At 38.7% G+C, this 15,733-nt stretch overlaps 1 protein-coding gene and 1 long non-coding RNA gene across 5 annotated transcripts in view; both read left to right on the top strand.

Moving 5' to 3' along the window:
* The first annotated feature begins 11,785 nt into the window (after positions 1-11,785).
* Positions 11,786-13,753, top strand: LOC131995777 (uncharacterized). Of its 2 annotated transcripts, none has more exons than XR_009397626.1 (3): positions 11,786-12,153; positions 12,695-13,510; positions 13,577-13,753. It is a non-coding gene; the product is annotated as an uncharacterized LOC131995777 (long non-coding RNA). The 2 variants fall into 2 exon arrangements; XR_009397625.1 differs by having other exon boundaries at positions 11,786-12,161.
* Positions 13,754-14,091: 338 nt separating this feature from the next.
* The window catches only part of LOC106082308 (BUB3-interacting and GLEBS motif-containing protein ZNF207), a 37,107-nt gene continuing 35,465 nt past the window's right edge, over positions 14,092-15,733 (top strand). For 2 of the 3 annotated variants that reach the window (XR_001220479.2, XM_059364853.1), the window contains exons 1-3: positions 14,092-14,280; positions 14,598-14,905; positions 14,976-15,240. Coding sequence is in view for 2 of the 3 variants with exons in the window: in XM_059364853.1 (XP_059220836.1) it covers positions 14,240-14,280; positions 14,598-14,905; positions 14,976-15,240 (614 nt within the window). In the remaining variant the exon portion in view is untranslated. The remainder of the gene's footprint in view (positions 14,281-14,597; positions 14,906-14,975; positions 15,241-15,733) is intronic. The other variant, XM_013244745.2, reaches the window with a different exon arrangement.

Genomic DNA, 15,733 nt, shown 5'->3' with positions numbered 1-15,733 from the left:
AAATGTAAATTTCCCCTAGATGAAAAACAAGTTATAGCGAAACGAACACGTTTCATCAATATTTTCCTCTCATTTTTTGATATGGAGTGTCACCGCGAAAACCGAATATAGAACCAATGTTTAGCAAGAAAATTCTATTAAAAGCTGGTACTATATTCGCTTTTCGCGATATTTTTCACGGATTACCTTATTAGATAATAGATTTTAAAGCAAATTAACTTGTTTATTTCATTCAGTAGGACATTCTTTCGTAACTTATGGTAAATAAAATTGTTATTTTATCATCTTTATTTGTCTAGTGTTGAATAAAGTAGTCGCAAAAACATGGGTTTTAACGGTAAAAAACGAACATAATACTAGCCATGACGTAACTACCAGATAGTGTACCGTAAACACCTGAGTACAATTTTTTCTCGCGGAGTGCACTATCTGTCAACGAGTTTGGGTTGTGTGTGTGTATTATAGTTAAGGACCACAACGCACACAAACAACGAAAAATGGTGCTAACTAGTAACATACACAAAATCAGAGTTGCACTTATCACTGATTTTGACGGATAGTGCACTCAATATTTTGTTGTTGGGCAACTGCCACTACCCCTAAATGAATATATCTTGGTACTAGCTCAGGATTCACTAATAGAAGGTTAGGTCACATGTAAAAACATAAAGTGGATAGGCCCCATAAACATCATTAAGGATGTCAAATCTGACGATTGAAAATGTCATCATATAGGAGAAAACGTAAACAAAGAATGAATGTAAAAAGAGAACAAGTTGACATCCTCAATGCCAAGTACTGTCAAATATTAAAAAAAAAGTATATCGGCTGATCGCTTGGCTTAACCTTATTCAGTGAATCCTGGTACTAGCTATAATGGGTAAAGGTGCCATCACACTACATGGTCCTTTCTAATGACATGTCAATTTTTCGTATTGTTAAAGTTGCACACAGTGTAATACCAGGCTGTATTTATAATATGAGGTCATTCGAACAGCTGAGTACAATTTTTTTTATTTTGGTAGTAAATCTAAATGTCAAAGGCTTGGTAACACATCTGTAATTTTTTTCTAAAATCTTAAAAAGGTGTTTTATTTGATCCGATATTCAAGAAATAAGCAAAAAACTGTGTTATAATGATGAAAATACAAATATAAAACATATTTGAAGAAGTTAGGTTGTAAAACGAAGTTAATTTCTACACCTACTTTGTTGTTGTTCTAATGACGCTACCTCTTAATTGTATCATTGTTTGCTACGAATGAAAATAATACATGAAAGTCATTTTTCACAATAGCACTTTCATTCTTCGATTAGAGCGTTGCTCTATTCCTTCTGACAAAAACATGAAGAAATCAGCTGTTTTTGCATTCAACTAAATGAAAGCAACTCAAAATTAAATTGTTTTCACAACTCTATAATTTAAAAGGCTTTCTCACAATTTTATCGTAAAAAAATCAATTTTTGTTCACATTTTAGGTTATGTCATACAAAAACACATACTAGTGCGATAGCAAAAATTTTGAATCGTATGTAAATTGCAATTTGGAGACATAATTAAATAACAATGATTCATAAAAAGTGGCATATCATTAGACAAGATCATACAGTGTGATAGAGCCTTAAATAAACCACCCCTGTCACACTTATCGAAAAACTTACAATTTATTTTGTTCGAAGATTAAATTTTACTTTTATTGTATTGTTATGTCCCCATACAGCACTAGGACTGGCCCTCCGGCAACTCAACCATGGCTCAGGACGGTTCTTAACCCGCCAAGACCTAGCCCGAGGAATAACACGAAAAAAAAACATAGTAAAACAAATCAAACTGACACTACAATCAAACAACACAAAAGGGATATCGTCTGCCGAGATGAGGTCTTTGATGGATGGACCTCACACTCTGCCCTCCCTACCATGATTCACAGACTTTCCCAAAAACCTCTCCTGTGAACCCCTTACACACATTCACCACACTCCTTTGTACCTACATATTGCCTCTCAATGAATTAATAACTCAGAACATATTTGTTTTCAATACTCCCATTTCAATATACATTTTTATTCTTATTTTTGAATGATTTATACTAAAAAAAAACTAATACAAATAATTAAAATTTGTCGATTTAAGGAAAAACATAAAAAAGTAAAACAAAAGGAGACCTACAAAGTTTCTAGACCATCCCCAAATGTTGGGTTTGAATATTAACGTTTTTTTTTTCCTACCTAAAAGAGCTCTATTAAGTGGATTTTTGATTTGGGGCTAAACACTCATAAACACGTCCCCATCAATATCAAAACATAGTCCTATTCACTTTGTAAAATCCCTAACAATCATGATTTACATAAACAAGTTAAAAAAAAACAAAACTGAAAAATTAAATCACCAAACTTAAAACAACAACACTACGTAAATGACAAGAAATATGGTTTAAAAAATATATAAAATTAGTAGGGTCCAAAAATAAAGAATTAAAATTTTTTTTTTTTTTAGGTATTGTTATTTTTCCTTTTTTTTTAATATTTAAGGATTTTTTAAGTCTTGGTATTTTCTTTCCTTTTTTTCAAATCAAAAAAAATGTGCTCTCTACAGTGCTCTGCCCACATTGCTTTATGCAAATGGCACACACACACGCACATATGTCTTTAACAGCACGGAGGTTGTGTTCACTCTTCCAATTACGAGATGTTAGCCGTTCCAATAGGACAGCAAAAGGACAGAGTGGCCACACGATCGGACGTACTATGGTTACTGGTGCTTCACACCCACAGATCTAATCAGGGATCGCACTTTCTATTTCCTACCTTTTGACTCCAGGGAATCAGGGTAAACTTCTGGATGTGGTTTATGAGGGATTTACACTGGCACGGAAGGTATGTAGGTATGTTGTCCGGAGTACAATGCTGGGTCGCCCACATGGGCAACACCCATATATCTCCAAAGGAACAAAAATTTCCAAACAGAATACAGCTCCTAGACACCACAGGAGGTCAATAGCTTCCTATCAAATTAAAACAATTATTTCCCACAATTACCCACTCGTTTTGCTGGCCATACTCACAATGATTGCAATTTTATTGAAGCGCGCGAAAACTGATTTTAAAACTTTAAACTATCTTTAATTTACTTCCTTAAGCCTGATGATGGATATCTGTGACTAAACAAACAAAACATTAGAAAAAATTTAACTATTTCACTTTATCCATTTATTACTTTAAAGTTTAATCAAAATTGCACCGTGTATTCGCCCGTCGCGTTACTTTCGTTACTTTGAAAATGGCAACTTTTGACGTTTTTCCCATATTTATACCCTTTCTATCCAAGCGTAAATTCGCCATTTCTAATATCTTGCCCCTATTCTCGCCTAAATTCTCTTTCATTTTCTCTTAAAATTCACCCGTTTCTTTTCCCCAGTTCGACATCCCACTGTCGTCATTCTCCATGTCCTACGGGATTTATGAATGGGTGGCTACTATTTTATACAACTCTGCCTATCGTAAAATTATTTCGCTTCTGACCACTTCCTAAACTGTAGCTGTCACAAACCCCACGCCATTCCACACACAGCCGCATACCGATCAGACACCAAAAAGCATAGCCAATCCAAAACAACCACAAGAAACGAAAAAACCATGGGTAGATCATATTACCCCAAAAAAAAAACAAAGTAATTCATATTAAAACATACCCGCAACGCTCTGGCCAACAACACAAACATCTCATTGGCCAGAGGACAGAAAAAAAACTGAAATTCGCCAAACGAAAAAAAATTATCTACAGCGTGGATACTCACACACATACACACCTGGCCAACCCGTTTAACATTTGGCCTTACAACGAAAAATGCATTTGTTGCAAAAAAAAAACAAGAAAAGATAGACAATGTGCACGCAACATAGATCGCCTGGCAAAAAAAAATATAGTACTGCGCCAACAATAATTTGGGCAATTTTTCTTGTAAGTCCTGGGCAATCATCCAGTCCTGGTATTATGACCAAAGAGGCGGCCAGAGCTTACCCAAGCAGTGACATGTGCTTCATTACTTACTCCATCCGGCCGAATACATAATATTCGGGGTGACGCCCTTTGCCACAGCAGGCCAATAAATGCAAGGCAGACATCTACAGAAAAACAAACCTACGTGTCATGCCCGATGAGCAGACGTCCTATATAAGCCCTCAGGCATCAATTGTACAAATCGCACATTCTGTGACCTCGTATATAAACAGGTCAGTATACCCTTGCAATACCACTGTACATTAATAGTAACTCAATTGTTTATATTTATTTGGCAGAAGCAGGACAGGCAACTATGACCAGTGGGCGTTATGGAAAACCTGGGGCAATGAATGCATGTCCATTACCTGGATCTTTCTTTTCCCAAAATAATGCATTATCTTTGTCGTTATCTTATTCATCATGTATTTCCTCTGCCTTTATGTGTCATCAATAAAATAACATATCGATTCGCATTCGTGTCTTCTTTCAAATCTTTGGGTGAGTAGAAGCATTGAGTTCTATTCATTAGGGTGCCTCCGCAACAAAACACCGGGGATTCTGAGCCCGCGATCGAATTCCGGGTGTGCGTGAGGCTAGTTGGCAGGCATTCGGTATGATGGTACTCCAACGTGGGGAACTCCCACACCCTGACGTCTCATTAGCCGGGCCTACGTACTATTCAGCTTCAGGGAAGTATTAGCATGAGAGTAATGATAAGGAAGTTACTTTCTGAAATATCGTTTCTTTGTTAACAGGTACACCGGGTCATCCTGATAACTCTGCTACCATACGGTGTGGATAAAAATTTTCAAGTGCCAAGGTAAAGTCATTCATATTCGTACATTTACGCCCCTCTATTAAACTAGAGACAGCCACGGACATATAGGACAAATACATTAACACATACTTAATCCTATATTGCACGCAGTCGGTTTCTAGATCACAGATAGTATTGCACCTATTATGGCATGGTAGATATAGTATCACAGTCACTTCAGGGTTTAAGATCTTTGGCATGAGCAACTCCCAGGGGTCTTCCTTGTAAATCTTCTAATTCGTACATATTGTTCCCCACCATTCCGCTTATTCTGCACTTAGTGAATTTTCGTGAGAATTTAGCATTAAAGTTTTTGCCAAAATCACTAAGTACATAATTACGGCGGTATATCTCCTGACCTGGGATAAACTTAACCACGCGCGCTCGCTGGTTATATCGTCTCGAACTAGTCTCAAATGCCTTATGCATGTTCTCCTTGATTCTTTCACGTATAAGAGTCATGCGATCAGTCTTATCCATTTGTAAAATCTCGTGCTCGGTTAGTGACCTTAATTTTCTGGCCAACTTATAACTGACTCCACTTGAGTACATGTGGTAACCGAACAAAGCAAAAAACGGGGTAACTCCAGTGGCTGCATGAACCGAGGACCGCAGAGCACACTCTATCTCTGATAGGTATAGGTCCCAATCCCTGTGGTCCTTCTCCAAATAAGCCCTTATCGCGGCGAGAACGGATTGGTTAACCCGTTCTGAAGCGTTTGATTGTGGTGCATAGGGTGCGGTTTGCATGTGGTTGATCTGGTATGAGCTTATCATTTCTTTAAACCGTTTCGAAACAAATTGGGCCCCATTGTCACTATGGATGGTTTCGGGGACACCAAATTTCCTGAATACTTCCTCCACCAAAAATTTTACAACATTAGTTGCAGTCGCTTCACGCATAGCTTTGAGGAAAGTGAACTTAGAAAAGTGGTCCACAACAATAAACACATAGGCGTTGCCACTCTTGGACCTGGGGTACTTCCCCAAAAAGTCCATATATATCTTCTGGAATGGTCTTTCCGTCTTCACCTCAGAGCCTATGGTAGGTTGTGTGTGACAATTCATAGATTTTGTTTCCTTGCAGGTAGCACAGTTGCGCACGTATTGCCTTACTTGAGTGGTCATATTCGGCCAATAGAAGGTCTGTCTTAAGCGATGTAGTGTCTTGGTCATTCCGCCATGAGCCGCGGTAGGTTCATCGTGGGCCTTGCGTATTAGTTCATGTGTGAGAGCTTCTGGTACCCACAGCCTCCAATCATATTCTTGTAGCTCTTCGTTTCCATCACATCGCATTCTCTTAAAAACCAGGCCGTCTTTGACTTCTAAATCTGGGAGTCTTTCCCCATTAGCCTCTATGGTCTTGATCAGATCTTGATAGGCTTCGCTTTCGAACTCCGGGGTCTCGAAATCAAGGACTTGTTCAAGATTCAACTCCTCCACACACGGTATCCTGGACAGCATATCGGCAACCACGTTGTCCTTGCCTTTTCGATGCTCGATGCTGAAACGGTAAGCTTGCAACTGCAATGACCAACGGGCGAGCCTTCCACTCAGGTCCTTGAGGTTCATCAACCATTGCAGACTCGCGTGATCAGTGATGACGGAGAAGTCCATTAATTCAACGTATGGCCTGAACTTCTTTATGGCCATAACGGCGGCAAGGCACTCCTTCTCCGTTACACTGTAATTCCTCTGGCACTGGTTGAGCTTCTGCGAGTAGAACGCAATTGGATGCTCCTCCCCTCGGTCATTCAGTTGAAATAGGAAGGCTCCAATACCGTATTCAGAAGCATCGCACTGTATGAAGAAGCGTCTAGTAAAGTCGGCATGTCTCAAGACCGGTGCGGATGTCAGAGCCTTCTTCAGTGCTTCAAAAGCTATTATAGCCTCATTTGTTATTGTGAACTTCTTCGCCTTTTTAAGGGTGTCAGTTAACGGCGCGGATATAGTGGCAAAATCACGTATAAATCTGCGGTACCACCCCGCGGTACCCAGAAAACTTCGCACTTCTCTTCGATTCTTCGGGACTGGTATTTTTCTTATCGCCTCGAGCTTATCAGGATCCGTTCTTAACATGCCGTCACCAATAATAAATCCCAGATACTTCAGCTCTCTAAAGCAGAATTGGGACTTCTTCAATCCAATGGTTAGGCCTGCATTCTTCAGACATTGAGCCACCTCCTTCAAAAGCCTGACGTGCTCATCAAAATCGCTCGATATCACGAGCAAATCATCCAAATATACGAAAACGTTATCTTTCAATCTGCCAGGAATGACCTTGTCCATCAGCCTGCAAAGTCTTTGCGCGGCATTACATAGCCCAAAGGGCATAACGCGAAATTGGTACAAGGGTCGTCCGGCTACTGTAAAGGCGGTGTACTTTTTACTCTCTTCATCCAATTCTATCTGCCAGAATGCAAATTTCAAATCGACGCTGCTGATAAAATAGGTTTCGTCTATTCTACTCAGAATTCCATCGATATTTTGAAGAGGATATGCGTCTTTCTCTGTCAATTTATTCAATTTGCGAGCATCCAGACAAAATCTGTTTTTCCCTGGCTTTCTGACAATGGTTGTTCTATTACTCCATGGGCTCTCGCTCAGTTCGATAACTTTTAATCGCAACATATTATCGATTTCCTCATACGTTATTTGTTGCACTGCTGGAGATATAGGATAATAACGATCCTTAACGGGTTCTGCCCCCTTAACCAGCTTAATGGTGTGCTTTTCTAGTTTGGTGCAACCTAACCCTTTTTGTTCAAAAGTATCGAACTCATCTATGGCTTCTTTCAACTTTCTCTTCTGTTCTTCAGATAGATCATGAGGTCTTAACTTATACTCTGACATCGGTTCTACAAAGTCCTTGGTTACTTGATTTAAATCTATTTCGGCGCACCCTAATATCTCTGGGGCAAGTTCGAAGTTTCGCCAAAAGTCGATACCCAAATATAGTTCTTGTTCCAAGTCTGGACAAAGATACAGACTCATCTCTTTCGAAACATCATTATATTTAATATTGCAAACAATCTTTCCAAGAATTCTATAATCATGACCACTAGCTGTTGTAACGTTGTTGAAAATGGGCACTATATCAACCCGCAACTCTTCAACACGTTCTCTGCATCCTTTGCCTAGTATGCTTACGGAAGCCCCTGTATCTAACAGGCCTCTCATTGATTTGCCGTTCATCAAAATTTCCGCATACACCCGTGGATCTTTATTTCTCTGTGTAGCCCGTTGTATAGAATCAACTAGGAAACGTTTGTACTTTCTTCTCTCAGCCGTCTTGAGTCTTATCTTTACTATCCGATTAGGCAATGATTTCGGCCTGTCATCATGACCGAATATTCGGGCACGAACCTCATTATAATTTTGCTCCCGAATCTCCAAAGGTATAAAGTGTCTGTTTCCGGGTTTAAAATCATCCTCTAGCTCAATTATCTTTTCCTTCATTATCTTGTTATTACTTGTAGGTGCCTCTTTAGTGACGATCTTGACTTTGCCTAATTCCCAGGGTTCTCCGACGGACGCAGTTCCCCTGACCTCTCTACGCCCCTCTTGTGGTTTCCCTGTTGGCAAACTGGGCACTTCGGTGTAATGGTGTCGGGTTTACCACACCTATAACAAAACAGTGACCTCACCGTCGATGGACATTCCATGAAAACGTGACCCGGTTCTTTACAGTTCCAACAAACTAGTTGGCCTGGTCGCTTTTGGTTGTTAAACCTAATGGCCGCTACTTCACCTGAAGAATTAACCTGGCACTCTGATTCGAACCCGTCATAGTCATCCAAAAATACCTCGTTGACTTGTCTAATAGGGCGTGGTGCTGGCATGGATCTTGGGTCTCTTCTAGGGAAATTTCTTTCCGCCTCCTTACATTCTGTGCGCAGCATTTCCACAGTCGAAATCGACATTGGGTAAACTATCAGTTTGATACTGTCCCTGACATTTACCTTCAGGATATTTACCATGTCAAGGTCACTAATCGGTTGAACCAATCTGGCCCGTAGCTGTGCCATATTGTGGAAATAACTGTCTATCGTTTCGTTAACAGATTGTTTTCTATCAACTAAGTCCCTCATGGCCTCAAAAGCAGATTTCGTTGTTCTGTATTGGCACAACAATGCCTCTTTTAATTGGGACCATTCTTGGAAGTATCTAGTCTTCTGAGAATGCCAAAACCATTCCAAAGCCGGACCGGAAACTAGCAAACGAAAGTCTCTTAATACTTCCTCCCACGGAATAGCGTACTGAGCCTGAAGACATTCTAGGCGAAATATGAACTCCTCAATGGTAAGTCTTTGTATATTCCCATCGTAATTTATGCCAAACTTATCCACTCTAATCTTGATTTGGTCATTCGCTATAGAATTTGAATAGTGGCCACTGCCGTTCGTGGATTGCATTGCGGAACCTGGCCTATTTACGGGCATACCTGAACCCTGTATATCTGCCAGTTGTCCCTGTGCCATAGTTCCATTAACAAACCCGCCGTTTGTTGCGGTGGGCAAAGGACGTTCAGTGGTTTGAACCTGATTTCGGGTCACCATCGTGGACAAATTCCTAACGGATATTGCTAAAGACTCCATAGTTCTACGCATGTCCTCCAATTCATTACCGACTATGGCCCTCACTGTATTCTCAATGCCCTGATTGGTTTCATTCATCCTAGTTACTGCAGATGTCCCCGCAGCTGTCGAACCTGCCTGATTCATAATGGTGTTTGAAAGGTCGCGTATTTGACCGCCTGTGCTGCCTGGCGTACCTTGTTCTTCCATTCTGTGCCTTTTCAGATCTATTTCTCGTACTGAATTATTTGGGTCGAAAGCTTGCTCACGGTTCCGTTTGTTCCTGCTGCGAGATCGCGTGTTCATTACCTAATCCCTCTATACAAAATCGTAGTTTGCCGATTAATTAATTATGTACTATTATTCTTAAGGCTGGCTAGGTTGTTTATTTACTATTTTCTTTTTCGGTATTAATTATCTATTTTTTTTTTTTTTTTTTTATTTATTTATCTTTAATTATTTTCTATACTCGTGGGGGTTATTTTAAATCAAAGCATAAAAATCGCTTAAATGATCCAATAAAAACGAACAAACGTGAATGAAAAATCCAATAATCAAAAAATATGAATAAAAACAGGATAAAAAATGTATATATAAATATAGAATGTAAAACACAAAAATTTAAAAGAATAACTATTTTCAAATTGGTTGAGAGGAATATGTAGTACAATACTAGAAGTGTGTGTTTGGTTTGCCTTCTAACTCAATGCATTCAACGCCAATACTTGCACCATAATTCAAATTTCCTCGTTTGTAACCGTCGAAAATTGTGTGCAAAATAATTCAGCAATGCAAAACAAACCATAAAAAAAATAGAGTGTCCTCTTCGAGCATCTCAAGAACGATATCCAAGACAAATTCACTAAAAAAAACATATTTCGAAACTTTCTCAATTCTGGCAGTTTTGTCTCCCAAAGGACCCAAAACAGTTCCAAGAATACAATGGGCTCGTATCACATCTGGCTTGCAAAAATCTATTTCACAACGGCTAATACTTAATTTCCCTATTCGAAAGCAAATCGAAACATATAAACCTCCACAATCCACAAAAAAAAAGAAAACCAAAAAGACTCAGATAGTTATCACAACTGACTTGCAAAGCAAAAGCCTTCACAACGGCTGATACATATCTGCACTTTGAGGATGTTCCTCAGAAAAAACATGAATTGTATAAAAAAAAATTTATAATTACACCAAAAAAAAAACAGGTCTTTACAAACAATCATTGTTACACATAGACGAACAAGATATTGCACTTGACCCATAAAGGGTTATATTAAAATCTAGCCTAGTCACTAATATAAATCTAATTCTAGTATTGCACATCACAAAAAAACTTCTTCCAAAAGTCCGGTTGCAACACCAATTAGAATTATCTAGTCTTGGCTAGATTCGATCCGGGCTATTGCACTGTACTAGTATTCTATTGCATGGTACTTAGGTGTCAACGTACCCCTATCTTTTTCTACTTCTAATATCACCGATGTCGAATGGTTCTCAGGACCCTATATTCTTTAACGTAGTCCCTACCATTACCACTTGCAACTTAAAAGTCTCAAATTTCCAATTTGGGCGCCATTTCTGTTATGTCCCCATACAGCACTAGGACTGGCCCTCCGGCAACTCAACCATGGCTCAGGACGGTTCTTAACCCGCCAAGACCTAGCCCGAGGAATAACACGAAAAAAAAACATAGTAAAACAAATCAAACTGACACTACAATCAAACAACACAAAAGGGATATCGTCTGCCGAGATGAGGTCTTTGATGGATGGACCTCACACTCTGCCCTCCCTACCATGATTCACAGACTTTCCCAAAAACCTCTCCTGTGAACCCCTTACACACATTCACCACACTCCTTTGTACCTACATATTGCCTCTCAATGAATTAATAACTCAGAACATATTTGTTTTCAATACTCCCATTTCAATATACATTTTTATTCTTATTTTTGAATGATTTATACTAAAAAAAAACTAATACAAATAATTAAAATTTGTCGATTTAAGGAAAAACATAAAAAAGTAAAACAAAAGGAGACCTACAAAGTTTCTAGACCATCCCCAAATGTTGGGTTTGAATATTAACGTTTTTTTTTTCCTACCTAAAAGAGCTCTATTAAGTGGATTTTTGATTTGGGGCTAAACACTCATAAACACGTCCCCATCAATATCAAAACATAGTCCTATTCACTTTGTAAAATCCCTAACAATCATGATTTACATAAACAAGTTAAAAAAAAACAAAACTGAAAAATTAAATCACCAAACTTAAAACAACAACACTACGTAAATGACAAGAAATATGGTTTAAAAAATATATAAAATTAGTAGGGTCCAAAAATAAAGAATTAAAATTTTTTTTTTTTTTAGGTATTGTTATTTTTCCTTTTTTTTTAATATTTAAGGATTTTTTAAGTCTTGGTATTTTCTTTCCTTTTTTTCAAATCAAAAAAAATGTGCTCTCTACAGTGCTCTGCCCACATTGCTTTATGCAAATGGCACACACACACGCACATATGTCTTTAACAGCACGGAGGTTGTGTTCACTCTTCCAATTACGAGATGTTAGCCGTTCCAATAGGACAGCAAAAGGACAGAGTGGCCACACGATCGGACGTACTATGGTTACTGGTGCTTCACACCCACAGATCTAATCAGGGATCGCACTTTCTATTTCCTACCTTTTGACTCCAGGGAATCAGGGTAAACTTCTGGATGTGGTTTATGAGGGATTTACACTGGCACGGAAGGTATGTAGGTATGTTGTCCGGAGTACAATGCTGGGTCGCCCACATGGGCAACACCCATATATCTCCAAAGGAACAAAAATTTCCAAACAGAATACAGCTCCTAGACACCACAGGAGGTCAATAGCTTCCTATCAAATTAAAACAATTATTTCCCACAATTACCCACTCGTTTTGCTGGCCATACTCACAATGATTGCAATTTTATTGAAGCGCGCGAAAACTGATTTTAAAACTTTAAACTATCTTTAATTTACTTCCTTAAGCCTGATGATGGATATCTGTGACTAAACAAACAAAACATTAGAAAAAATTTAACTATTTCACTTTATCCATTTATTACTTTAAAGTTTAATCAAAATTGCACCGTGTATTCGCCCGTCGCGTTACTTTCGTTACTTTGAAAATGGCAACTTTTGACGTTTTTCCCATATTTATACCCTTTCTATCCAAGCGTAAATTCGCCATTTCTAATATCTTGCCCCTATTCTCGCCTAAATTCTCTTTCATTTTCTCTTAAAATTCACCCGTTTCTTTTCCCCAGTTCGACATCCCACTGTCGTCATTCTCCATGTCCTACGGGATTTATGAATGGGTGGCTACTATTTTATACAACTCTGCCTATCGTAAAATTATTTCGCTTCTGACCACTTCCTAAACTGTAGCTGTCACAAACCCCACGCCATTCCACACACAGCCGCATACCGATCAGACACCAAAAAGCATAGCCAATCCAAAACAACCACAAGAAACGAAAAAACCATGGGTAGATCATATTACCCCAAAAAAAAAAACAAAGTAATTCATATTAAAACATACCCGCAACGCTCTGGCCAACAACACAAACATCTCATTGGCCAGAGGACAGAAAAAAAACTGAAATTCGCCAAACGAAAAAAAATTATCTACAGCGTGGATACTCACACACATACACACCTGGCCAACCCGTTTAACATTTGGCCTTACAACGAAAAATGCATTTGTTGCAAAAAAAAAACAAGAAAAGATAGACAATGTGCACGCAACATAGATCGCCTGGCAAAAAAAAATATAGTACTGCGCCAACAATAATTTGGGCAATTTTTCTTGTAAGTCCTGGGCAATCATCCAGTCCTGGTATTATGACCAAAGAGGCGGCCAGAGCTTACCCAAGCAGTGACATGTGCTTCATTACTTACTCCATCCGGCCGAATACATAATATTCGGGGTGACGCCCTTTGCCACAGCAGGCCAATAAATGCAAGGCAGACAACTACAGAAAAACAAACCTACGTGTCATGCCCGATGAGCAGACGTCCTATATAAGCCCTCAGGCATCAATTGTACAAATCGCACATTCTGTGACCTCGTATATAAACAGGTCAGTATACCCTTACAATACCACTGTACATTAATAGTAACTCAATTGTTTATATTTATTTGGCAGAAGCAGGACAGGCAACTATGACCAGTGGGCGTTATGGAAAACCTGGGGCAATGAATGCATGTCCATTACCTGGATCTTTCTTTTCCCAAAATAATGCATTATCTTTGTCGTTATCTTATTCATCATGTATTTCCTCTGCCTTTATGTGTCATCAATAAAATAACATATCGATTCGCATTCGTGTCTTCTTTCAAATCTTTGGGTGAGTAGAAGCATTGAGTTCTATTCATTAGGGTGCCTCCGCAACAGTATTAACCTTTATTGTATTTACGTCATGTAACTATTTTTTTTATTAAAACGCGGTTTATTTGCTCAATATACGCAGTCCAGTGTGTTATCATTTCTGAAGATGTGTAACCAAAATGTTTCGTGATAATAGACCTTAATAGTGCCATTCAAACAATATGATTTATTGGACAATTAATATTTAGGGCGTTCGGGCACTGCATTACCATCACTAACGTATTCATTTAGTTATGTGTCGATAGCTCTTCCGATTACAATTTGTAGCCATTTTGTTTTTTGTGGATTGGCGAAAGAAAAAAAATTTTCATCTCATTTCATTTATAAACGAGAAACGTTGTTTTCTTCTTATAGGAAAAGTTAAAAGTTGTGTTAATTAATCTCTGTGGGAGAGCATTTTTAAATTGAAATTTCTATAAAATGGGACGCAAGAAGAAGAAGGCCTCAAAACCCTGGTGCTGGTATCCTTTTCAACTAAAAAAATAAAAATTTAAGCATCTATTTTCAAGGCGTTGCGTCGTGATGGGTGATGTTATATGCGGACAATGTCTTGTGTACATACTTGTATTTTATATAACCTAAATTTGTATTCCGCCAACTTTACGGGTTCCAAGCCGTTGGCGATATTTGTTGGAACATAAGAAATTTGCTCGTAGCGTCATTCCATATATATTTTTTCATATTTGCGTACATGTAAATGTGTATTACAAGTTTTTTTTTGTGAATCTTCATTTGTTCTCTGGTTTACCTTAACCCTTAAGCACTATGTTCCCTCTAGGTATTGTAATCGTGAATTTGATGACGAAAAAATTTTGGTGCAGCATCAAAAAGCAAAACATTTTAAATGTCACATTTGCCACAAGAAATTGTATACTGGTCCAGGACTGTCTATACATTGCATGCAGGTTCACAAGGAAACGGTTGACAAAGTGCCAAATTCATTGCCTAATCGGTCTAATATCGAAATAGAAATATTCGGCATGGACGGCATTCCTCCGGAAGATATACGAGAGCATGAAAGACAAAAGAATGGTGGTAAATCTGATTCGGATGATGATGAGCCTGTGGCCAAGAAAAAAGTCGATTGTAAGTACATTAAGTTTGAGACAAAAAGGAGAAGGAATGATATCGAGTATTGTGTTTAACTAACTTTTAGATCCTATTGCTGCTGCCCCGCCTATGATGATGCCGCCTAATATGATGCCGCCACATTTAATGAATCAGTACGCTCAATATGGCATGATGCCTCATATGACGGCAATGCCTCCATTTATGGGTCCAGGCGGAATACCAATGATGCCGCCGCACATGATGCCACCACGGCCGTTATTCCCCGCCGCGGCAATGGCATCAACATCAGCAGCAGCTCATGCGGCAGCGAATATGGCTGCACAGCAGAAACCTACGTTCCCTGCGTACAGGTAATACGAAGCTTTACATAGAGAGAAAGTTATTTCAATATGGTGGATTTTGGAGACGTTTGCGGCGTAAAAAGTTTGGGTTCGATGTTTATCTCTTCACTATTAGGGACCATGGCAGACGGTTTGTTATCGTACTCAGATTACACTTGCGGGGGTTGTCGTGGCAGTGATGCCCCGGCTGGCTTTTCAAATTACAAAATTCTAACTTTAATTGGCTTATGGGGCATTTTTAACAGACTCCCACTTTGATCTAACCTAACTAAGTAAACATCGAGTCTCAATTTGCCTTCCTTCGCTTGATTTTCCATCGAAGTTACAATTTTCTGTTTGGTAAAATCTTCAGGTTTGGTTATTTTATGCTGTTATGGTCGTGGCCAACTTCTTTGTATTAGGCAATTTACGATTTTTCTTATGACCGTTTTTTCGGTGCCCTTTTAATACACCTATTATATACGAATATTTATATAGTACAGAACAATAATGAGCTTGAAAA

The sequence above is a fragment of the Stomoxys calcitrans genome, chromosome 3, assembly GCF_963082655.1.
Source record: "Stomoxys calcitrans chromosome 3, idStoCalc2.1, whole genome shotgun sequence".
Lineage (NCBI taxonomy): Eukaryota > Metazoa > Arthropoda > Insecta > Diptera > Muscidae > Stomoxys > Stomoxys calcitrans.
Note: the sequence above shows the minus strand (reverse complement) of the source record. Positions and strands in the feature narration are given on the sequence as shown.